We start from the raw sequence: 26,537 nt of genomic DNA, 5'->3' as shown, positions 1-26,537 counted from the left end.
ACATCATAGGGTTTACCTTCTTTGTCACTTCTTTTCTGACAATGAAAAACCTGGTTGTCTTTATCTATGATTTCTTTACTTATTTGTTCAACTCTCATATGAATGTAAAGTATTTTCAGAATTGCTAATCTATACCCCTGTATGAAACACACTTAGCTACTAGAACAGGGGTTGGCAAACTTCAACTCCCAGAGTAATTCTGACCCTCTGGCTGTTTTGGTGAGCCCTGAGAGGTAAAAGTAATTTTTATCTTTTTACATTTAAAAGACAGGAGGAAAAGGTTTCATGAAAATCACATGAAATTCACATTTTAGTGCATATGGATAAAGTTTTATTGGAATACAGACATACTCATCTGTTTACCAATTGTCTATGTCTGCTTTAGTGCTATAAGAGCAGAGCTGAGTAGTGTGACAGGGACCTTATGGCACAAAAAATATTTACTCTCTGGCTCTTTGCAGAAAATGTTTGCAAATTCCTGCAAAAGAATATAGTGATTTAATCGTTCTTTTCGTCTTTAGCCTCGCAGTATCTAGCCAAAACACTATACTTCAAAGTTACTTAGGTAAGCTAATTTAAAGCTATATCTTGTATTTTCAGTACTTTTACATTCATTTGCTATGATCTGCATTAAATCCTCAGAAGCCCAAATATCACACTTGATATTTTTTTCTTTTATTTTTCATTCAGTAAAGTTCTCTCTTTCTGATGTACACTTCTGATAGTTTTGACAAATGCATAAAGTCACATATCAACAACTTCAGTACCAAACAGCTCCAACACCCTAAAAATCTCCCTGTGAGACTGGTTTCTCTGTAGTCAACCTCTTCCGCCTCCCCTATACTTTGCTATTTCAACGATGTCATGTAAATAAAATCATACAACATGTAGCTTTGGAGCTTTAGCTTCTTTCATTTCGTAAGCTGAATTTAAGACTAACCATGTTGTTGTATGAATTTATAGCTCACTTTTTAAAAAAAGATTTTTTTATTATTTTAGGGAGGTGGAGGGGCAAATGGAGAGGGAGATAGAGAATCTCAATCAGATTCCCCATTGAGCACGGAGCCTGTTGCAGGGTTTGATCCCATGATACTGACATCATGACCTGAACCAAAATCAAGAGTTGGATGCTTAACTGACAGCCACCCAGTGCCCCTATAGCTCACTCTTTTTATTGCTGAGTTATAGTCCATTGAATGGCTATACCACAGTTTGTTCACCATTTGCCTTTGAAGAGTATATTGGTTGCTTCTAATTTGGGGCATTTATGAATAAACTTACTATAAACATTCATATACAGGTTTTTGTGTGCACACAAATTTTCAATTCATTTGGGTAAATACCTAAGAGTAGGATTGCTGGGTTGCATGATAAGTATATTTAACCTTATACAAAACTGCCAAGCTGTTTTGTGGCTGTACCACTGGGCATTCCCACCAACACTGAATGAGAATTTCTATTGCTCCATATCCTTGACAGCATTTACTAGTATAAGTTTTTTGGGGGTTTTGTTTCTGTTTAACAATTTTAATAGGCAGCGGTGGTATTTCATTGCAGTTTTAATTCTCATTTCTATAATGATTATTAAGCAACTTTTCATGTTTATCTGATGAAATGTCTGTTCAGATATATTGCCCATTTTTAATTGGGTACTTTATTTTCTTATTATTGAGTTTGAAGAGGATTTTTTAAAAATTCTAGATACAAATCCTTCATCATATATGTGATTTATAAATATTTTCATCCAGACTATGACTTGTCATTCTATTCTCTTAACATTGTCTTTCACAGACCAAAAGTTTTTAATTTTAATGAAGTTCAATTTATCAATTTTTTTATGGATCATGTGTTTTGTGTTATATCTTAAAAGTAATTTACAAATATCAATTAAATAGATTCTCTACTATGTTTTAGGTCTAAGATCTATTTTTAAATGTGCATTTTTAAAAACCCAGAACCATGCATTGAAAAGACAACAAATTGCAAAGTCTCTGTTTAATTGACTTTGAACTTTTGTCAAAACTCAGTTGACAGTATTGATGTGGGCCTATCTCTGGGGTATTTATTCTATTCCTTTGACATATGTGTCTATTGTTTGGTCAATGACACACTGTCTTCATTGTTGTGCTTTATAGTAAGTCTTAAAATTAGGTAGTGGCTCCTCCAACTTTGTTCTTTTTCAGAATTGTTTTTGGTTTTTCAATTTCTTTTGCCCCTTCCATATACATTTTAGAATCAGCTTGTCAATTCTCTATTAAAAAGTTTGATAGGGTTGTAATTTTGATTGCACTGAATCTAGAGATCAAATTGAGGAAAACTGACATCTTCGTATTGAGTCCTCCAATCAGTGAACATGGTGTATTTCTTCATTTAGTTCTATCTTCTTTGATTGCTTTCGACAGCGTTTTGTAGTTCTCAGAATGCAAATGCTGCACATATTTTGTTAGGATTATGCCTAAGGACTTCAATTTCTGGTGCTATTGTAAATGGTATGGATTTCCTAATTGAAAATTCCAACTATTCACTTCAGATATATAGCAAAAAATGGACTTTCTTCATATTTTGTGACCTTGTTAAAACCTCACTAATTAGTTCTGGGAGCTTTTCTGGAGATCCCGTGGAATTTTCTGCAAAATCATATCCTCTGCAAATATAAGGTTTTTTTTTTTTCTTCTTATTTTCCAACCTGTATCCCTTTTATTTCTTTTTCTTATCTTCCTGCATTGTCTAAGACTCCCAGTATGTTGTTAAAGGAATGTTAAGAGAGGGCATCCTGGTTTCTGAATTTAGGGGAAAATATTCAGTCTTTCACTATTAAGTATAATGTGTTAGCTTAGGTTTTCAAAGATGCTCTTCATCAGGTTGATAAAGTTCCCTTCTACCTCAACTTTACTAAGAATGTTTATCAAGAATAGAGTTGGATTTTGGTAGGTACTTGTTCTGTGCTTATTGAAATGACATACAGAAGAAATATGCTTTTTCTCATTTAACCTATCAATAAGATGAATTTATATTACATTTCTAGAATGAGACCACTTGATTATGATATATTTTCATTTTTATATACTGCTGGATTTGATTTGCTAGTATGTTGCTGAGGATTTCTGCGTAAATGTTCATGAGGGATTTTTGTCTGTATATTTTTCTTTTCTTATAATGTCATTGTCTGGTTTTGATATTAGGGAAAATGCTGATCTCATAAGATGATTTAGGAAGTTTTCCTTCTACTTTCTGTCTGGTAAGACTGGCATTAGGTTTTTCTTAAAGGTTTGGTAGAATTCACCAGAGAAACCATCTGGGCCTGGTTCTTTATTTATGTAAGATTCTTAACTGCAAATTCAATTTCTTTAATAGATAGACAACTATTCAGATTATCGACTTCTTCCTAAGTTACTTTTGGTACTTTATGTCCTTCAAAAAATTCTTGAAAGTTATGTCTTTCATTAAGTTTCAAATAGTTTTACCATCAATGTAAACACAGAAGACAGGATTAGCAAACTAGAGGACATTTTTAATTAAAGTATCCAAATTAGAGAGAGAGAGAGAGAGAAAAGAATTAAAAATATCAAAATAAGCACAAGATACATGAGAGTCTAAAAATCTAAAAAATCTTATGCAAGTCTAAAAATCTAATGTAAGTATAATTGGGAGATTCAGAAAAACAGATAATGGGACATAAGCACTGTTTAAAGAAAGAATGGCTGCAGGTTTTCCAAAACTGATGGAAAATATCAACCTACATATTTAGGAAGCTCTGAAAACTTAACATAGAATCAATCCACAAATACCACATCTAGGTATATAATAGTAAAATTACTAAACACAAAGTTGAGTAGTAAATCTTAAATGCAACAGAGTGGGGAAAAAATCCCCACATTACTTCAAAGGTGTAATAGCTTACTTTTCAAGACACAAAAAAAGCCAGAAGACAATGGAATAGCTTCTTTAAAATACCAAAGAAAATAACTACCAATCTAGAATTTTATATCCAATAAAACCATCCTACATAAAATTAAAACCAAGATGTTTTCAAACAGAATCAGAATTTACAGCAAGGAGAATGTCAAAAAAGAAGTATGAAGGGAAGAAGGAACGTGATTCTAGAATCTATATAGGAACATGGAATTGCAGGAAAGAAGGAAGAATAATAGGATAAATAAGTGGCTAACATGAATAAACATTACTATATAAATAAAACTAATTTCTTGCGAGTTTTATGTATGTAGAATTAAAATTCATGACAAAAATGTGCAAAAAAGGGGACAGGTTAAAAAGGGTTAAATTTTGAGGGCCCCATTATTGTTAGGGAGGTCAATGAAGAAATAATGTCACGCATGCATGTTGAAATCTGTAGAGCAACCAATAATAGAAGAGTTAAAAATGAAGAGCAAATTAATAAAAAGGAAAGTGAATTATAAAAAGTACTTACTAATCCAAACCTAAGCAGCATCAATCTACATAAAAATTCTAGGCTTTAATTCTTCAAAAAAAAAAAAAAAAACCTCATGCTACTCACAAGATATGCACTTTAAATATAACGATAAAAAGAAAAAAAAATGGAAAAATACATACCATGCATAGAGTAGCCAAAAGAAAAGCCATTGTAACTGTACAAATATCAGATAAAACATACTGTCAAGCAAGGAATATTGCTAGAGATGAAGAGATGAACATTGCTTCACAATAAAAGGTTCATATCACAGTCTGAAATCTGTATCCCACCAATGACATAGCTTCAAAATACCTAAAATTAACAAAACTAGAAAGAAATCTTGAGGCTTAAAGCTTTCTTGGGACTTGATATCTATCTATCATGATACAGAAAAAATAACTTTAATCAGATCATATATTTAAATGGGTAAAAAACAAAAAGCCTTTAGAGGAAAACATAGGAGAAAGTCGTGAAGTACACAAAATTTCTAAAAATGTTAATCAACAACAAAAAACCATAATGAATTGAATTCATTAGGATTAAGAATTTCTTTTCATCAAAGATGTCATTAAGAGAATAAAAAGGCAAAGCACAGAGTGAGGAAAGACAATTATAAAACATACACCTAAAAATTCATATAAGGATCTATATGGAACTCTCAACAAAAAAAACCAAAAGGAGACAATTCAGCACAAAAATTGACAAATGACTTCAACAAGCGCTCACAAAAGAGAATATCCAATGGCCAGGAAGTATACTCATTCATCATCAGGAAATAGCAGATAGAAACCATCATATGATAAACTACTTCTTACTTACCAAAAGGCCAAAATGAAAACTCACGCAGGCACATGCGCGCGCACGCACACACACGCGCCAATCAAGTAGCAGTAAGGATGTGGAGCAACTATAACTGCCACACACAGGTAGTTAAAATCACCCGAAAAATTCTTTGACAGCACCTTCTAAAGCTGAATGTACACATCCCCTATGACTGGGCAACTCCAAATAGGAAGGGTACATACATACCCCAATAAGAACACAATGATACCCAAAGTATGCATAAAATGCTGTAGCAGCTCTGTAATAGCCCAAACCAGAAACGACCCAAATGTCCATCAACAGAGGAACGAATAACAGTAGTATTTGCATATAATAAAACACCATGCAGCAGCAAAAGGGAAGAACTATTGCTAAATATAATAAGATGTCCGCAGTACAAAGAAGTCTGAATTGTAAAGTCAAAGTGAAACAGGTCAGAGAAAAAAGGAGATACTGTAGGATGTCATTTATATAAAGATTAAAACACACAATCCTAACTTGCTATTAGAAGTCAGGATAATGTTTACCCTTGGAGTGGCAGTAGCTGAGAGGAAAGAGAAGCTTCTGCAGAGCTGATAATATTTTATTGCTTGATTTGATAGCTAGTTTACACAGGAGTATGCTGATTTTATTATAATTCATAAAGTTGTTATTTATGATTTGTGCCTTTTCCAAATGTATATTTACTTTGAAAACAAGCTTAATTTAAAAACAATATGGATATAGAAACTTAAAACTGTACAAACTGATGGAATGTCACATAATCCAGTTATATCGTCAGGACCAAGCCAAGTACCCAACATGACGCTCATGATAAATGACTGTTTTTTAAACTACTGAATGAAACAAGCAAACAAAAAAAAAATCAAACACAGAAAGAATACACTGTAATTATTCCCCAGCTGTCCTTCATATATATGTTTGTCTTACCTCAGAAAATATTCTCATATTAATGTTCTCAATTCTAAACCCAGTAAACCTGAACTGCTCTTTTCCTCTTTTAAATATTTAATTAACATAAAAATCGGCTGGGAAGCTGCTTCAAAATAATTATTTCCCACTCTACCTCCCCTCATTCTACCATTTAGAATAAAATCTCTTTGCAGGAAATGGACTTGTTTTATTCTGGGCCACAAAAACAAGAGCCTCCACACTTTGAAGGCTATGAAATAATTATCATAAAGTCACTACTAACTGACTATGAGATAATTATTAGTAACATTGTTTAGAGTTCAGATGATGTCAAACATTCTGCATAACGACTCAGGTCAAGCAGGAAGTTAGACATATTGCCTTTAGCAAAACCACTGACTTCCATCGAATGGAGGTTGTATCTTTTTGCTTCTCTTTCCAGTGATTAACTATTACAAGCTTTAAGCATCTTCAGTGGTTTTCTTGCCCAATTAGAAAAGGCCTTCAAGAGAAAATTTTAGAAACTAACATATAAATGTCTTTGATGAGCCTGATGTGATTTCAAGACATTTTTTACCCGGTCATGGATCTCATCGCAGTTTGAAGGTGAACACCAATCAGAATGGAATCTGTGGGCATAAAAAAACAAAGGTGACTTGTAGCCAGAGGGAGAGAAAAATAAATCTTTCCAAATGCCAGACACAGAAAATCATTTTTTTCCTTATCCCTGTGTGATAACATAGAAAGATTAAAAGAGCATATTTTCTTCATTGACCAAGGATGAGAGGCAAATGTATAATCAGGCACTGATTCTCTGCAGAAGTATTAGGTCTTCATAATATGTGCAATAAGTAGTCTTAATAAAGTTTGACGTGAATTAGGGACAGCATATTTATACATCTGACCATTTTAACAATTTCCTTACATAAGTCTTTAGAGCTTTATCTCTAAATATACAGATGTTCAGATTAGAACAACAATTCCGTGTATAGTGCCTTTAAAATTAGTTCTTATTTTCCAGTAATTTAATCGCACTCTCTTAAATTATGTGGGAGAAATTCCTTTTGTATATAGAAAAAGAAAACTAATTTATGAAATGAAGCAAAATGTTTAAACAGATGAAAATATTATTTAGAATCCAATCATATTCTTACTCCCTCCGAACATAGAGGAACATAAAAATTGAATGATCCCCTCTCAGCATAGATATCACTCCTCTAGTCTATCCTGTAAGTGTGTGTGTGTTTTAAATGAATATTGAAAAACAGGAAAGGAAAATGTAACTTTTATTAAAATAGGAGTTTTGGAATTACAGAAGAATTAAAGCAACCATTCTTCTTTCTTACGCCATTCCCAAACTCAAAACTGGCATTAGTATAACTAAGCTACTTTATTTACCTTATACAAGTAATAATGAAAATCTCCAGGTCCACCTGATTATAATTCATCCGTATCAAGTGTTACTGATAATTTTCAGAAAGGAATGGGTACGAAAACGCTAACTGCTTACATCTTTGCCTTTTTTCCTCCCAGCTTGTTCTTGCAAAGTTATAATTTTTATTTATAGTTATACAAAGTATAAACTATTAAGCAGGAAAAAATGATTTACATAATGTTTCAAAGAATGCAAACAATAATGGATGATCAACTATATGGAAATTTTAATATTCTACATTTGTAAAAGGAAGTGTTACTGCATCTACACAAATATATTGTCCTACTTTGTTATTTGCTACATACGTAACCCATCTTGAAAACCTGAGATCCAAACATGCAGTTCCAAGAGGATCTCTTCAGTGTACTATGAGGGGATCCACTAGTCTGTGCTGTGGTATAAGAAATGATTGCCTACCAATCTTAAGCTTCATTTACAAAATACAAAACTGTAAGCATGATTAAAAGGAGTATCAGCTCCTTTTTAATTAGATTTGCTAGTATTTCTTAGTCTGATTTTAGTAATAACTCTACAGCCTAATACAAATGATAAGTCATAATATTAATATTTATACTTGGAGGGGAAAACTATTTCCGAAATGTAACACTTATAATAAAAATTGCAACCATTTTATGTGTGTTAACTCTATTGGAGATATTTTTTTAAATGGGCTTAAAGCAAAAAGCACCTTCACTATAAATAAGTTCATTTGCTCACAGTCACTAATAGAGTTTCTGAAAGTCTGTTTATTCACATACGTGATTAAGGAGTCAACATTTTACACTAATCTCAGAAGAAAACTTATCTCATCTTAATGAATATTTACCCAGATAAATTCCTGTAGCTGTATATTCTGTTATACTCCTAATTTTGCTGGGGACATATAATCTACATTTACATCAGTTTAAATTGTTTACTGATTCCACCGGATTTTATAAACACCCTGTACGTATACTGCTCAGTAACCTAAAAAGCCATATCAGAGAATGGCTTCTATTTAAACGTGTGGTACTGTGTGCTGAAAAGGATGAAACGTTTTTGTCCCTAGTAATATGTCCTATAGACATTTTGTTTTCATTTATAACTAAATCTAAATCTTCTTTAGAACATACACTCAAAATAGAGGTGTTCTACCTTAGTGAAAGTAAAAAAGTTTATCTATCCCTAAGGACTACACCAATAAAAGTTTATTACTTTATTTAAATGAATTTAAAACTAAAATGTCATTATTTGCTTTTATTTTAAAAGCACCTCAACCTTCCTCAAGTGATAGGTGAAATGGGTCATGTTTAATATTAGAGCTACTCATTTCCTTCTAGAAAAGAACTTACTACATCTACTACCAAGCATCAGAATAAATGTGTAAATGCCACTCACTACTAGAAGGCCGTCACCTGCACTGGAATATGAAAAAGGGACAGCTGACTTTAGCTGACCTCAGTGAAGCATTTTTGAGTATAGCCTCAATGAAGAATTTATCAACTTGGGAAGGCAGGCTTCAAAATCTGGGACAAAATTACAGACAAGGGTAAAGTAACATGGGACTAAAATTCATATTGTACTACAGTGGTAGACAACTAGAGAACTGTGCAAAAACATATGAAAAGTCAGAAAAATAAAGTGATGTTTATACAGAGATACAGGTATAAATTTCCTGAAAAGCTACAGAGATGGCAAAGAACCGAATGAATAAAACCACAAGTGCTTGATTCTAAAAGTAAGGAAAAAGAGAGTAGCACTGACTACCCATCTAACATCTGAGCAGACACGGAAATTAAGAAAGTCCCCTGAAAACTGAGACACAAGTTACCAGACTTCAGCAGGAAAATCTCTTCAAAAGTTCCTCTTGAACTTAAAAGCCTACAGAAACATAGATATGTATCTCTCTCTGTAAATAGAGAGAGACTGCTTTAAATCCATCTGTCCATCTATCCATGAACTCCATGAGCCCTCAGGCAGGATTCTAGTGGCCTAGAAGCAACATTAATCAAAATTCCCCATTTCAGGATTAGGGTCTCCAGCAGACCTCCATACATCCATTTGAATGCTTACAGGGCTAATGAGGAAACAGACAAATCCATCTGTTCAGAATAGAGATGTTTTATTTTTATTTTTTTATTATTCAGCCTTTATTTTTTTATTTTTTTATAATATTTTTTATATTATGTTAGTCACCATACAATACATCCCTGGTTTTTTATGTAAATTTCGATGATTCATTAGTTGCATATAACACCCAGTGCACCATGCAATACGTGCCCTCCTTACTACCCATCACCGGTCTATCCCATTCCCCCACCCCCCTCCCCTCTGAAGCCCTCAGTTTGTTTCTCAGAGTCCATAGTCTCTCATGCTTCATTCCCCCTTCTGATTACCCCCTCTTTTTTTATCCTTCTTCTCCTACTGATCTTCCTAGTTCTTATGTTCCATAGATGAGAGAAACCGTATGATAATTGTCTTTCTCGGCTTGACTTATTTCATTTAGCATTATCTCCTCCAGTGCCGTCCATGTTGCAGCAAATGTTGAGAATTCGTTCTTTCTGATAGCTGAGTAATATTCCATTGTATATATGGACCACATCTTCTTAATCCAGTCATCTGTTGAAGGGCATCTCAGCTCCTTCCACGATTTAGCTATTGTGGACAATGCTGCTATGAACATTGGGGTGCATATGGCCCTTCTCCACTACGTCTGTATCTTTGGGGTAAATACCCAGTAGTGCAATGGCTGGATCATAGGGTAGCTCAATTTTTAACGTTTTAGGGGACCTCCACACTGTTCTCCAGAGTGGCTGTACCAACTTGCATTCCCACCAACAGTGTAGGAGGGATCCCCTTTCTCCACTTCCTCTCCAACAATTGTTCTTTCTTGCCTTGCCAATTTTTTCCATTCTAACTGGTGTAAGGTGATATCTTAGTGTGGTTTTGATTTGAATTTCCCTGATGGCTAATGATTTTGAACATTTTTTCATGTGTCTGTCAGCCATTTGTATGTCTTCATTGGAAAAGTGTCTGTTCATATCTTTTGCCCATTTTATGATTTGTTTATTTGTTCTCATGTATTGAGTTTGAGAAGTTCTTTGTAGATCCTGGATACCAGTCTTTTATCTGTAGTATCATTTGCAAATATATTCTCCCATTCCGTGGGCTGCCTCTTAGTTTTTTTGACTGTTTCCTTGGCTGTGCAGAAGCTTTTTATTTTGATGAAGTCCCACAAGTTCATCTTTTGTTTCTCTTGCCTTTGGAGATGTCATGAAAAAGGTTGCTGTGGCCAATGTTGTAGAGGTTGTTGTCTATGCTCTCCTCTAGGATTTTGATGGATTCCTGTCTCACATCGAGGTCTTTCATCCATTTGTGTATGGTGTGAGAGAGTGGTCAAGTTTCATTCTTTTGCATGTAGCTGTCCAATTTTCCCAGCACCATTTATTGAAGAGACTTTCTTTTTTCCACTGGATGTTTTTTCCTGCTTTATCAAAGATTAGTTGCCCAAAGAGCTGAGGGTCCATTTCTGGGTTCTCTATTCTGTTCCATTGGTCTATGTGTCTGTTTTTGTGCCAGTACCATGCTGTCTTTGTGATCACAGCTTTGTAGTACAGCTCGAAATCCGGCATTGTGATGCCCCCAGCTTTGTTTTTCCTTTTCAACAGTTCCTTGGAGATTCGGGGCCTTTTCTGTTTCCATACAAATTTAAGGAATATTTGTTCGAGTTCTTTGAAAAATGTCCTCGGTATTTTGATCGGGATAGCATTGAAAGTGTAGATTGCTCTGGGTAGCATGGACATTTTAACTATGTTAATTCTTCCGATCCATGAGCATGGAATATCTTTCCATCTTTTTATGTCTTCCTCAATGTCTTTCAAGAGTGATTTATAGTTTCTAGAATATAGGTCCTTTACGTCTCTGGTTAAGTTAATTCCAAGGTAACGTATGGTTTTTGGTGCTATTGTAAATGGGATGGATTCCCTAATTTCTCTTTCTTCGGTCTCGTTATTCGTGTATAGAAATGCAACTGATTTCTGAGCATTGATTTTGTATCCCGCCACGTTACTGAATTGCTCTATAACTTCTAATAGTTTGGGAGTGGATTCTTTTGGGTTTTCCATATAGAGTATCATGTCATCTGCAAAGAGAGACATTTTGACTTCTTCTTTGCCAATTTGAATACCTTTGATCCCTTTTTGTCGTCTGATTGCTGTTGCAAGGACTTCTAGTACTATGTTGAATAATAGTGGCGAGAGTGGGCATCCTTGTCGAGTTCCTGATCTTAAGGGAAAGGCTTCCAGCTTTTCCCCATTGAGAATAATATTTGCAGTAGGCTTTTCATAGATGGCTTTTATGAGATTGAGAAATGTACCTTCTATTCCTACACTCTGAAGGGTTTTAATCAGGAAAGGATGCTGTATTTTGTCAAATGCTTTTTCGGCATCGATTGAGAGGATCATATGGTTCCTGAGTCTTTTCTTGTTGATATGATGTATCACGCTGATTGATTTGCGAATATTGAACCACGCTTGCATCCCAGGTATGAATCCCACTTGATCGTGATGGATAATCCTTTTAATGTACTGTTGGATTCTATTAGCAAGTATCTTGTTGAGGATTTTGGCGTCCATATTCATTAGGGAAATTGGTCTGTAATTCTCCTTTTTGATGGGGTCTTTGCCTGGTTTGGGGATCAAGGTAATATTGGCCTCATAGAATGAGTTTGGTAGCTTTCCTTCTGTTTCTATTTTTTGAAATAGCTTTAGGAGAATAGGTATTATTTCTTCTTTGAATGTTTGGTAGAATTCCCCAGGAAAACCGTCCGGGCCTGGAGTTTTGTTTTTTGGAAGGTTGTTTATCACTGACTCAATCTCTTCATAATTAATTGGCCTGTTTAAGGAATCAATTTCTTCCGGTTTCAATCTTGGTAGTTTATAGGTTTCCAGGAAGGATTCCATCTCTTCCAGATTGCTTAGTTTATTGGCATATAGCTGTTGATAAAAATTTCTAATAATCCTTCCAATTTCAATGGTGTTCGTCGTGACCTCTCCTTTTTCATTCATAATTTTAATAATCTGGGTCCTTTCTCTTTTCTTTTGGATAAGTCTTGCCAGTGGTTTCTCAATTTTATTGATTCTTTCAAAGAAGCAGCTTCTAGTTCTGTTGATCTGCTCTACTGTACTTCTGGTTTCTGCTTGATTGATTTCAGCTCTAATTTTGGTCAACTGCTTCCTCGTGCATGGATTAGGCCTGTTTCTCTGTTGCTGTTCTAGCTTCTTGAGGTGAGAATAATAAAAACTGCATTTTAGATTTTTCTATTCTTTTGAGTGAGCCTTGGATGGCTAGGTATTTTCCCCTTAGGACTGCCTTTGTAGTGTCCCGTAGGTTTTGGACCATTGTGTTTTAATTCTCGTTGGTCTCCATAAATTGTTTAAATTGATTTTTGATTTCCTGGTTTATTGAATCATTCTTGAGCAGGATGGTTCTTAGTCTCCAAGTGTTTGAGTTTCTTCCAAATTTTTCCTTGTGGTTGAGCTCCAATTTCAAAGCATAATGGTCTGAGAATATGCAGTGAATAATTTCAGACTTTGGTATGGGTTGAGACCTGTTTTGTGACCCAGAACATGGTCTATTCTTGAGAATGTTCCATGGGCATTAGAATAGAATGAGTATTCTTTGGTTCTGGGGTGTAATGTTCTATATATATCTATGAGGTCTAACTCGTCTAGTATGGCATTCAAAGCACTTGTTTGTTTGTTGATTTTCTGCTTATCTATTGCTGATAGTGGAGTGTTGAGGTCCCCTACTATTAACGTATTATTATCTATATGTCTCTTTATTCTGGTTAAGAGTTGGCTTGTGTATCTTGTTGCTCCCCTGTTGGGAGCATAGATATTTATAATGGTCATATCCACTTGTTGGATACATCGTTTAAGAATAATATAGTGCCCTTCTGTATCTCTAACTATAGTCTTTAGTTTAAAATCCAATCTGTCTGCTATGAGAATTGCTACCCCAGCTTTTTTTTGAGGTCCATTGGCATGAAAGATGGTATTCCATCCCTTTACTTTCAGTCTGGATGTAGCCTTAGGTTCGAAATGAGTCTCTTGTAGACAGCAAATGGATGGGTCATTTCTTTTTATCCAATCTGCAACCCTGTGTCATTATGGGAGCATTTAAGCCATTAACATTAAGACTGAGTACTGAGAGATATGATTTTAATGATGCCATGTTGCCAGTAAAGTCTTTGTTTGTATTGGCTGTGACTTTCTGTTCTGTATCACTCTTGGGGCCTTTTTACTTTTATAGAACCCCCCGTAATATCTCCTGTAGGGCTGGTTTCGTGGTTACAAAATTGGTTAGTGACTGGCGATTCTGAAATATCTTTATTTCTCCATCAATTCTGAATGACAGCCTTGCTGGATAAAGGATCCTTGGCTGCATGTTTTTCTCTGAAAGAGCTTTAAATATGCTCCCCCAACCCTTTCTCTCATTCCAGGTCTGTGTAGACAGGTCTGACGTAATTCTGATGCCTTTGCCTTGGTACATGAGAAATTTTACTAACCCATCCTCCAATTTGCCAATACGTTCTTCTGCCTCATTCACCCTGGCCGTCAGAGCATCTACTTTTAACTGCATTTGATTCATAGAATTTTTAATTTCTGCCAGATTTGCTCTCATTTCTGCCCTTAGAGATTCTATATTCTCAATATTTTCATTAATACTTTTTTCAAGTCAACACATCATCTTGACCATTGTTACTCTGAACTCCATTTCTGATAATCTGGTTATATCCATATCCATTAGTTCTGTGGCAGAGGCCACAGACTCATTGTCTTTTCTTTGCTGGGGGGGATTTCTCCTTCTCGTCATTCTGATGAGGAGAGGTTGCGGGGTTGTCCAGAGCCCAAATTATTGACCGGGACCCAGGCAGTGCGCACTTGTTTTATAGGGACCTTAGGGATGTGGGCTTCTTGATTTTTCAGCCTGCCTTCTGGGGGAGGGGCCTGCTGAGCCAATACTCAGGCAACCCTGTTTGGGTAGAGTCTACGTGTCCCCTGCGAGGGTGGATGGGGGTGGGCACACTGTGAGCCAGTATTTCCGGGCTTTTGTTCTCTGGTGGCTTTCCCTGGCGGTTTGCTATGCCTCTTCTGAGAGTCAGAGCAGCAGTGGCCAAATCCAGCCTCTGTCTCAGAACAGAGGGATCACAGACGGTTCTCCACTGGGCCCCTCTGGCCACTTTAACTCTGTTTCTGTTGGTGCTGCTAAACCCTACAGCATCCCAGGATGTGCACCCCACAGCCAGCATCCCAGCCCTCACTTCCAGGGCTGGCACATCTCTGTCCTTTGTGTTTCTTTCTTTTTTTTTTTTTTTTTAAAAGATTTATTTATTTATTCAACAGAGACAGAGACAGCCAGCGAGAGAGGGAACACAAGCAGGGGGGAGTGGGACAGGAAGCAGCAGGCCCACAGCAGAAGAGCCTGATGTGGGGCTCGATCCCATAACGCCGGGATCACGCCCTGAGCCGAAGGCAGACGCTTAACCGCTGTGCCACCCAGGCGCCCCTACATTAGCTTTTTGATCCACCCATAAAGATAGACTTTATTTCTATTTGTTGATGGCATTTCTCTTAGGTGTTCAAATTTCTATAAAATTTTTAAACCATCTAGGATTTTTTTTTCTTAATTTATGACAACTCTGTTTTCTATGTTACTATTAGTGACTGAGGCAAGAAATTTCAATTTGAATTCAACAACACAAAAACAGATAAAGAGAAATTATTTCTTTCACATTCAAAGTATAACAAGTGTCTAACTTTGGTTGCCAAAGCTTTTTTAGAGAGACGGTTGGAATCTTTACATGGTTAAGAGTCTCCTGGGGAGTTGGGGAGAGGTTATTTGAGGAAATCAGGTACCATATACCAACAATATATGGCATCATCATTACCACTAAAAGGAAAGTATAACTTAGGCTATTTTTATACATGAGCCATGTCCATAATGTTAAATCCCTATGAATCTATTGAAAACAAACCATCACACACTATTTTTCACTTTTATGAACTACAGTATTTAATTAGGGTTAAAGTGACTCTAATTAATAAACTCGCCAATAGTTAATAAACTCACTTCAAGAGCGCTGGGTGGGGGCGGAGTATCTAGTACTATGTAATATGTAATATATTCGAAACAAAAAGTAAGCCTTTTAAAATCAAATTATACTTGTATGAATAATTACTTCACATACGTAATTACTTCCTTGTCTTTTCTAATGATGATTATTCAAAAAATCAGTACAGAAAGAGAGACTAAGCATTACCTTTCCCTGAGAGAAGCTCGATTTAACACAGGGCTTGGAGAATGCTTCGGCATTGTTGAGGGTGCTGAATGGACAAGTAAGGTCCTTGCTGAATGCTGGGGCTTGCTACATGACCGTGAGCTTAAATACTCTTCACACCTTTCCAAGGACTCATCAAAGTCTCTCCCATGGGGTGTCCTGATAACCTGTTAAAAAATTATATTTGTATATACATAATAAATGTGGTAATATTATACATACACACAACCTTAGAACCTTTGTAAGAGTTTTTTTTTAAAATGTGTAATGCCACAGCTACATTTGAAGGTAAATTTCAGAATGTAGCAGTCATTATCACTGTAAGATTAAATATTAAACACATCTGGATTGTTCATTCCACATGTCTAAAATTTATAAAACTTTATCAATTCCAAGGGCTTTTCAGTAGCGGTGGGGTAAAGTTAGGGGTGCACATAGAAAACAAAGGACAATACACAGAAACTAATTATAGTCCAATTTAGTTATGAGGCCAATCAGAACAGAATTCTATCCTAATACTCATTCATTGATTCATTGATTCATTTGTTCTGGGGACAAATGAATAAATCAGGATAGAAAAATTAATAAATTCCTATCCTTATTATGTGGAACTTTGATTCTAATAAAATTTACATTCTACTAAGGAGAAAGAGTTTTAAAAACATACACATACCAAGATAAATAGGTAATATATAGTATGTCTAAGGATGGTAAATACCATGAGAAGGAAATAAAGCAGGAAAGGAAATAAGTGCTGACGGGTGGTGTGGGAGGGGTATGGAGGGAAGGAGCTGCAATTTTAAATAGGATAATCAATGGGGACCTCACAGAGAAAGAGAATGTCTTAGTAAAGACCTAAGGAGTAAAGGCCTGAAGACCTTAGTAAAGACCACAAGAGTGGTCTAAGTCATGGGGACATCTGTAGGAAGATCATTCCAGAAAGAGAGAAAAATAAATGTAAAGAACTTGTGGGGTGGGGTGTGGTGGAAAGCGTGGCAGGGTGCATTAGAAATTGCAAAGAAGACAACAAGGCTGAACTAAATCGTAGGTGATGAAGTTAAAAAGGTAGATTTTAAGGCTTTAGGCTTCTATTCTGTGACTTTTTTTTTTTTTTAATGAGATCTCCCTGGCTACTGTGTTAAGAACTATCTATAGAGGGGCCAAAGGCAGAAGCAGGGAAATCAGCTAGGAGATGATTACAATAAATATGGGAAAGGATGATGGATTGGGTCAGAGTGATAATCAATGGAGGTGAAAAGTGAGCAGACTCAAAAGGCATTTGAAAGATAGAGCCAACAGGATTTGTCAATAGACTGAATGTCAAAGATAACACCAATCTTTTGGCCTAATCAACCTGAAGAGCTGAGTTTGTATGATTTAGTCACACCCTTCCAGCTGGAAGGATGGAAGAGTAAGTGTTAGGAGTCTGGTTTTGGACATGCTGAGCTTCACATACCAATTTATTAATCACCCAACATATTAGAGTAGAATTCAGGAGAAGAGTCCAGGATAAAGATACAAATGGTATTTAAAGACAGGGCACTGGATGATATCACCAAGGAAGTGAGCATAAATAGAAGAAAACATCTGAAGACGGAGCCCTGGAAATACTCTACTACTGAGAGGCTGAGAAGGTGAGAAGGAAACAGGAGACTAAGGAGTGACCAGGGAAGTAGGGGAAGAAACAGGAGAATGTGTTGTCAACTGAAGAAAGCATTTCGAGTAAGGGGAGTAACTAAATTAAATATTACTGATAAATCAAATTAGAAAAGACTGTGAATGGACCCTTTGTATTTTAGCAATGGAAGGTCATCAGTAACAACAAGAGTAGCACAGATGGAGTGATGGGAGTGATAATCTGGAGTTGAGTTCAAGAGAGAATGAGAGAGGGGAACTGCATTCATTTAGTAAATATTTAACCTCCAGTCACTATTTTAAGTGTTGGGACTATGACATTGAACACAACAAAGTCTCTGCCTTTATGAGCCAATGTTATAGCAGTATTATTTCATCAATATTTGACCTTTAAGGAGGTCAAGTTGATCTTCAGGAAAGCCACCTAATCTTTCACAGACTCATTTCCCCATATGTAAAATAAGGTTAATGATAGTATCTTAGAGATCTTCTACAATTTCAAGTATTTTGTAGAATGTGTAGGTATATGAATTAGTTATACAATAAACATAAGTCATTTATTATTAAACTACCAATTCCGAAACAATTTTTTGCCTCAACGCTACCACAATTTCCACTGCTTTCCAGAATTATGGCAACATGTGATGAGTCAGCAGTAAGCTGAGAGAATCAAGCTTTCATCCCAGAACCAAATAGCACGTGATTCAAATGGCTCAGTTATAGTCCCAAATAACTGACCAAGAAATATGTCATCTAGATTGAATAAAAAATCGAAAATTGTTCCACTGTTAGCTGTTCACAGAGATAATGAAAAAGCATAGTGAATGTCAAAAAAAAGATCAAAGAGGTCCATGGTCAACAAATGTAAGGGTATTTATAAAAGAGACTTACAGGAAAGAAAGAAAAATGCTGTAATGCTGTTTCTAGAGTTATAACCAAATAGGAGCTCCATGGCTTATGCTAGAGAGATTATTTTCTCTTTGTTAATTTCTTTTTTTTTAATATTTTATGTATATGTTTGAGAGAGAGAGAGAGCGTGAGCATACAAGTGGGGGAGGTGCAGAGGGAGAGAGAGCAGCAGGTTCCCCACTGAGCAGGGAGTCCAACTCAGGGCTCTATTCCAGGGCCCCTGGATCATGACCTGAGCTAAAGTCAGACGCCCAATCGACTCAGCCATCCAGGCGCCCCTTCTGATCAGTTTCAATGCCAACTGAGTCACATGTTGGCTAGGAACACTTCATTTTCTGTTTACTAAATTTTTTCCCCAAACTAGTCGGCAATGTTTTAAATACAGCCTTTTCCTCTGTTTATCAGAATATTCACTGAGAATCTTTTGAACCACATGTTAGCTAATACTCAGGTTTAGAGAGGTACAGGGATCTGAATGCACAATGCAGATGAGATGCAGCATAAACACAGAGATAACTGACGAGGAGACATGCTGTGTCAAATACATCCTAATGACAATAATGCAGAAGGACGGCCAACGATTTTGGTCTGAATGGTGTAAGTCTCATGGAGGAGGTGGGACTGGAATCAAGGCCATAAGTAAAGAAAGAGAAAGGGCATTCAGAGTGGGGGAAAAGGCGCAAGAAAAGATGAACACTGAGTTTGATAATCTATCTCTATAGGAAAGCAATAGGAGAGAATGTGTTAGAGGTAGAGAGGGGCACATTGTAGAGAACTTTAAATGCTGTAACTCAATACTATTCAACATTTATTTAGCATATTTTATGTCTAAAGTAGTGAACAAGGTAGGAGACAGCAATCACAGATAAGACCACAAAGAAGTTACAACCCACGATGGCAGACATGAAAAAACAAGTATTGATAAAACAAAGAGAAAGGAAATTAGAACTAAATAGATATATAATAAGTAATTGTGCAATGGGATTACAGCCAGGATGTATTCTTTCCATGGAATTAAAGTAAATATTTGTTCTCTAAAGTTTTATATCTACATGGAGGACTGAAAGATATAATGAGGGGGGTGAGTCTTTGATAAGAATACACTTCAAACTTCCAGGCTTAAGCCTTAGCTTAAGAAATATTTCCATAGCTCTTATGAGTTTTCCATCGCTTGCTTATTCACTTCAGAAATCAAATGGAATATTAATGTCTTTGGCTCATTACAGAAGAGTTCCTTTCTTGGATGATTCCTCAAGAACACTGGCTTACAGTCCAAAGACCTGGGTTCAAATCTCTGCCTGACCAGGTCATTTTCTCTCCAAGCCTTAGTTTCCTTATCTATAAACCGGGCAAATAATCTTCCAGGTTTGCCACAAAAATATGGTAAAACCAGTGAAAAAACAAAGCAGAGGGCGTAGTTTATGAGAAAGAATGATATTTATGTCATCTGTTTACAGCAATCTTCATATTTCAGCATAAAGGGTATTTTTTTTACATTTACGGAAATAGTTCTTTAAACGCCATTTCTAAGACCGCAGATATGTAACAATTCCAAGACTGCAAATGTTAAAATGTATCAAGATAAAAAATTTGGTATTTTTAAACCAATCTAAAACTGTTATAAGTAGAAAAGTTTCATACATAACATTAATTGTAATTTCATAAATGTAATTATGCAAATGACATACTTTTCAATTTTGTGATATATAGTGGTTTGGTATACTATACTCATGAAATAAGATTCCTGAAAAGATGTTTACATGATAATCTGATAAATCATATTAATGGCCATAACATTTTATATTTACAGGAACTTCAAGATCTAATTAATGGAAGGAAGAATTAACTACTAGGTATAATGGGAAACAGGAAATTCACTTATCTGACAAATATCTACTGAAAGCTTACCTAGTGCCTGGTACTAAACACATGCTCTAAAACTTGCCCTTTGTCGTGGAGCATAAAATTTAAGAAATAAATACAAGTAATTCTAATGGAATTAGCTGGGAAGTAGTTGAGAATAAGGAGTGCAGGAAAAAAGTGCAGTATAGGTACTGCTTTGAGGATGATAAGAAGAAAGTACAGTTCTCATTCAAAAGAGAGAGAAGAAGCAGGGGCACCTGGTGGCACAGTCAGTTCAGCTCCAACTTTTGGTTTCAGGTCGTGACCTCAGGGTCATGAGATCAAGCCCAACAGGAGGTTCCACGGTCGGGAGTCTACTTGGGATTCACTCTCTCCCTCACCATCTGCTCCCCTCCCCGCTTGTGCTCTCTCTCAAATACATAAATCTTTAAAAAGGAAAAAAAAAAGAGAGAAGCAGATATTGGTAACTAAGAGCAGTTTCCCAGTTTTGCCAAGAATATTCCTTAGTGACTCCTGTTTCGAGTGAGTAATCAATTCCTACCTTATCTAGTTTAAAAATCCATACACTCAACTACCTGGTTTGTTTTTAGAAAGATGTACTTTCTTTACACTGGAGAATTCAGAAGAAATCCCAAAATAATGCAATGAAAGTAATAAGTAATTCCTTAAATCAGTCCTTGTGTCTATGTGTGTGTGGGGGGGTGTCCCTTCTTAGACCACTGTTCTATGCATTTACATAAATAACTTGTTTAATCCCCACAACAATCTTATGGGGTAGATATTTTTATTCTCTGCGCTTCACAGCAGAGGAAACTGTAGCAAAGTCGAACAGCTACTAAGTAAGGGGGTCTCAGGCCAGTGACATATGACAGAGCTATGGCAGATCTCCCAAGTAGAAAACTCCCAGAGCCTAAGCCCCTCAGGCTGCCTAAAAGGGAAGTCTCACAGAAGATGATCTCACAATCAGATTTACTAACAACCCAAAATACCGAGCTCAGGAACAAACTGACAAACAGTTCTCAAAGAAGAAAGACATCTCCAATTAATTTTATGATGTGATCAGAGTAATGCCACCAAGCCACTCATGGAGAGTGGAAGGGTAATTACAGACCACCCTCACTAGAAACCATCTATGGAAAAAAATGTTAAATAAAATATTAAAAAATTAAATGTAGTAACATTAAAGAAAAAGAATATAACATGACCAAATTGGTTTTTTTCAAAGACTACAAGGATAGGCTAGCATTAGAAAATCTATTAATCTATTCAACAGATGCTGAAAAAAAGGCATTTGATAATATTCAACATCTGCTCATAATTTAAAAATATTCTTTGCAAGCAGGGAATTTCAAAAGGAACTTTGTTAACTTGTTAAAGGATATTTAATAAAAATCTACCGCAAATAACATTCATATGTGTGAAACCTTAGACACGACCCTATCAAAGACAGGATCAAGACAAGAAGGCACACTGTATTAGGCTATGCTGCAGCAGCAAATTAAGTTTGAAAATAGGTGGCTTAACATAATAGAGGTTCATTTTTCCCTGTGCTTTATAGTGATAGAGGTTAGCAAGAGAAATTACACTTCACAAAACTGTCCGAGGACTGTTTTTTTTTTTTTTTTTTTTTTAAGATTTTATTTATTTATGTGACAGAGAGACAGCCAGCGAGAGAGGGAACACAGCAGGGGGAGTGGGAGAGGAAGAAGCAGGCTCACAGCGGAAGAGCCCGATGTGGGACTCGATCCCGGATCGCCAGGATCATGCCCTGAGCCGAAGGCAGACGCTTTAACGACTGCGCCACCCAGGCGCCCCCCGAGGACTGTTTTGATGAAGCACACTGAACTTACAGCTGTATGATCTAGAACATGAGTCCTAATTGCCACAGCAATGAGAGAGAGCTCATATCAGTTCATCTAAGCTTCACCCTGAAAGGGACCCACATAATTTTCCTTCATAGCCCAGATAGAGTAGGCCCTATGTACCTGCAAGAGGGCTTGAAACGATGGAAGAGGACATGAATAGCAAATAAGCAATAAATGTCTCTACCACGTCCACTATCACCACTCTTGTTCAACACTGTATTGAAGATTCCAGTCAGTCAAGACAAAGAAATAACTTGAATGGCAGAAGTAAACTTCATTATTTGCAGATGATACAGTTTCTTCTACTAAAAAATTCAAGAATATCTATGATAAGAATGTTATACCAAAATCAACTTCAAACCTAAACAGCAGTAAAACACACGAAAAGGTAATTTTACACAGAAGACTCTTTTACAGTAGGAACCAAAACCACAAGTTTTCTAGGAACAGATCTAACAAACAGTGTGTAACACATTAATGGACAAGCATATATGACTTTACTGAGACACATGAGAACTGAGACCACCTGCATTCGCATGGCTTACTATCAGATCAAAGAACTGAGGGCCACCTACCTGAACATGACTTTCCCATGAAGTCAAGGAAATTCTTGCCCTAAAAATTCTGCTACAAGCCAGTAAATAACCATCATTTGCTTTCGGACATTCCCATAAATCATTTACCTAAATAGCAGTCTGCTCCATCATCAATCAGCTCCCTCCTCGAAACAATAGATTTTTAATCTGGGCAAACAATTCCCTTCTCAGGACAACAGATCACTTAACTGGACAAATCCTTCCTTATCAAATAAACTGTTTACTTATCGAGACTTGCTTTAAGACCCAATCTTTGTGTCCATTAATCCTAAACTTTTATATCACACACTTTGTCGATTAGATTCCCTCAGTAAAAGCCCTACCTGAAAACACCGGAGCTCAGACCCCAAAACCCTCTAAGTGTCTGCCCTTAACCCTTTCAGAGTCACTACTCTGTCTGTTGAGGTGGTGGCTCTCGCTGACAGCATTATGCGTAAACCCGGCTTTGCCTGACATCAACAGACTATTCCGTTACTGTGGTGGCCTTTTGTTGAGCAGGCAGTAGACAATTCTAGAAGTCCAATAAGATATTAATAGGCATGCCCCTGCTGCCACAGCGAAGACCTTCAACACAGAAATTGTATTTTCCTAAGACTTCTTGAGCGTCCCTCTTGGGAGTTTCTCTGACTACATAGAGAGATGAGTGAAGCTTGGTGTTGAGTCTGGGCTCTGACTTCCTTTTGCTGCACTTCTCAAATGCTTACTTTGTCTTCTAGGAATGCAGAACCCTTTAGTAATTGTTTCATTATGTGATCAGGTCTGAAAACTCATATCCCCAGTGGAAGTCTGTCCTTTCATTAACAATACTAATATGTCTCGATCTTTGTGACTTTTTGTTGTCACATAGTCTATAAGAGGAAGGTCACAGGGAAATGAACAAACATGAACCTACAAATCCATCCACCCGTAGGGCCCATGGGTGAATAGGCTCTGATATTCTTAGCACGCCACAATCCTTACAGTAAAAACTCTGCCCTGTGTCGCTTGTCAAAATACCATGAAAATGTCTTCAGTTTTTTCCTTGTTTTCTCCATGGGAAAATACACCTCTAGGAGAAATTGCTTCCAAACCCTCCATCTTCCTAGAATTATAGATTTGTCAGGTCTCCCGTGAGAGACAACAACTACCAGGCTGGGCCCGAAACACAAGGTATGCAAGCAACCCGCGGGCCGACGTTGTCAGACTTGTGTGTTTGCTTCACTTTAGGTCTGTGCCCCCGCCAGTTAGAGTCAAGCTGCTTCCATGTACTCACACTGTAATTCTAAATCATACACTTACTGTTCTAAGCAGCATAATCAGCCATGTCTATGCAAAGGAACTCCTCTGCTACCAGGGTGGCGGGGTGTTCACACAGCTTGCCCGGCAGGATTCAGCATTGCTGCAGACTGATGATTCCTCTTTACCTTCTAGTTCTTCTTCCAAGTAACCCATTTCCTAGCTATCCTGTTCCTGCTCTAACAGGGTATATTAGAAATGGGGTTCAGGTAGGGTGGGAATGTGAGAGAGGGTAGACAGAACGTCAATTCATAGGTCACTGTGTCATAAGAAGCCCCATGCAGATCTGATCGACTGGCCATCCAACACCCAAAGATCCCGGCCTTCAAGCTAGACTCGTGACCGCATGAAACTTCGAGTGGTTTTTCTTAAGGAGGACACGAGTATGTTCTATGTGAGGGAAGAAAGGTATGCAAAGATGTTTGGTGGCCAGAGGGGCAGAATGTGTCAGATATGGTTAGCTGTCCCCTAAAATTTGTGTCCCCTCTTATGTAGTATAAGATTAATGGGAATCAGCGGCCTAACCAGGATCTCTACTTGCTAGCCTCTCTCCTATTATGCTTCTAGATATGGCCATGTGACCAATTCTTGTCAACAGAATATAAGAAGTGACTTAGGTCACTGCCAGGCTTTTAAGAAACAGATGCACGGGCTGCTAATGACAAACTTATATTGTGTTAAGACACTGAAATAGTAAAGTTTCAGAACATCTAGCATTGCGTTGAGTGAGTTAGAATCCAGAAGTAGAAATACAGACATGACCTAGAGAAGGACAGTGATGACATAATGGGAACGGAGTGTGTAAGCTCAGGAGCAGCAGGAACAACTAAATTGCAGGGAATACAAAAACCTAAGCAGAAAACTCTTGACTTTGATGTGATATTTATTCATAAATTCAAACGTTATGTAAGTGTCCACCAGATACTATACACCTTGCTAGCAAGTGAGGATAAAATGAACAAAACATTACACTTACTTTCAGGAGTTTAGGAAGACACATTAAATCTGTATTCTGCTAAGCCCAAGAGGCACCCGGTGTAACAAGGAACTGCTTAGGCATGCGGAGATGCTAAAAGTGATGTAAGGCTACCAGAAATCAACCATATGTTCCATATGTATTTCACAATTTTGCCTAAAACCAGGTCTGCCTCTCCACTTCCACGAAGGTGGTTTCCTATCTCTTTTAAAGAAATATAAGGACTCTCAGTTTTGAGAGTTCTCATAAATTTCATTTTCCCCAAATAGTTTAGAAGTAATGGATGAACACGTGGAAGCAATGTTCATTTGAATGTCTAGCAGTAAAAGGAAGGACGAAAGAGAGGCTGATGCAGACATAGCGATGCAGACTGAGAGGTATGTTCTTTCCCAGGAGCTTTGCAGAATTTGTTTTCTGTCATTTAAGATGGGGATACAAATTCTCGTTCAATTATAAGGCTGCATCTAATCCAGTGATATAATCAATATGGAAAGCTTTAATATTGGAACCCATTATACGAATTTAAGTTGATTTTATTCTTATGTCTACGGTCAAAAGAGATGGAGCCAATACATAAATAAATGCAAAGAAGGTTGTTAACATTATTAAGAAGGCAGAGTAGAAGGAAAAAGCAGACTGCGGTAGAGATGAAGATAACTGAGGATAAGTCCATCCACAACTGACTAACATTTTCTTTGACGAAGTAGAATCCGACATTATATACAGAAAATGAGAAGGAGACGAAGTAGAACTTAGGTTGGACCGTGTGTTACAGAATCAACCAGAGAACAAAATGATCAAGCAGCCCTGAAGGCCACATGGAAGCTAGAAAGGATATACTTTATAAAGGCCCAGGTAAAATGGTTCTATAAATCTTTCCAGACATACTCTGCTGTTATTAGATGCACATCCGTTCATTTATTCATACACTGATTACACATGGCATCATTGATTTTTCAACCTTCACTCCCAAAGCCCCTACAATGGACTGAATTGTGTCTCCCTAAAATTCGTATATTGAAGCCCTAACTCCCACATGACCGTATGTGGAGCGAGGAATTAAGGTTAAACGAGATCATATAGGTGAGGTCCTAAGCGGAAAGGCTTACTGTTCTCAGACACCGGAGCTTGGGCTCTCGCGCACTCTCTGTCTCTCTGCCATGTGAGGACATGGTGAAAAGGCAGCTGTCTGCAAGCTGGGAAGAGAGCTCTCCCCAGGTACCAAACTGGCTGGCACCCCGATCTTGTACTTCCTCGACTCCAGAGCTGTGAGAAAATAAATTTCTCTTGTTTAAGTCACCCAGCCTATGGTATTTACTATGGTAGCCCAAACTAAGACAGCCTTCATTTAAAAACAACTATTTCGTATTGTCTTCTTTTATATCTTGAAATGAAATGTATTAAAAATCAACGGATTGTCTTAACTGTGGTATAAAGAGAAATGAATGGAACATGGAAAATATGCACTTCAATACATAAATGCTCAAGCATGACTAC

General features: G+C 36.9%; 1 protein-coding gene across 3 annotated transcripts in view; it reads right to left on the bottom strand.

Moving 5' to 3' along the window:
• Positions 1-26,537, bottom strand: part of SPATA6 (spermatogenesis associated 6) — a 139,960-nt gene that overhangs the window by 36,848 nt on the left and 76,575 nt on the right. For 2 of the 3 annotated variants that reach the window (XM_040627329.1, XM_040627330.1), the window contains exons 10-11: positions 15,904-16,088; positions 6,744-6,795 (exon numbers count right to left, since the gene is read on the bottom strand). In XM_040627329.1, the coding sequence (XP_040483263.1) occupies positions 6,744-6,795; positions 15,904-16,088 (237 nt within the window). Of the gene's footprint in view, positions 1-6,695; positions 6,796-15,903; positions 16,089-26,537 lie in introns of all 3 variants that reach the window. The other variant, XM_040627328.1, reaches the window with a different exon arrangement.

Source organism: Ursus maritimus, unplaced genomic scaffold (assembly GCF_017311325.1).
Source record: "Ursus maritimus isolate PB19 unplaced genomic scaffold, ASM1731132v1 scaffold_12, whole genome shotgun sequence".
Lineage (NCBI taxonomy): Eukaryota > Metazoa > Chordata > Mammalia > Carnivora > Ursidae > Ursus > Ursus maritimus.
The sequence above is the reverse complement of the archived record's forward strand: the minus strand, read 5'-3'. Positions and strand labels throughout refer to the sequence as shown.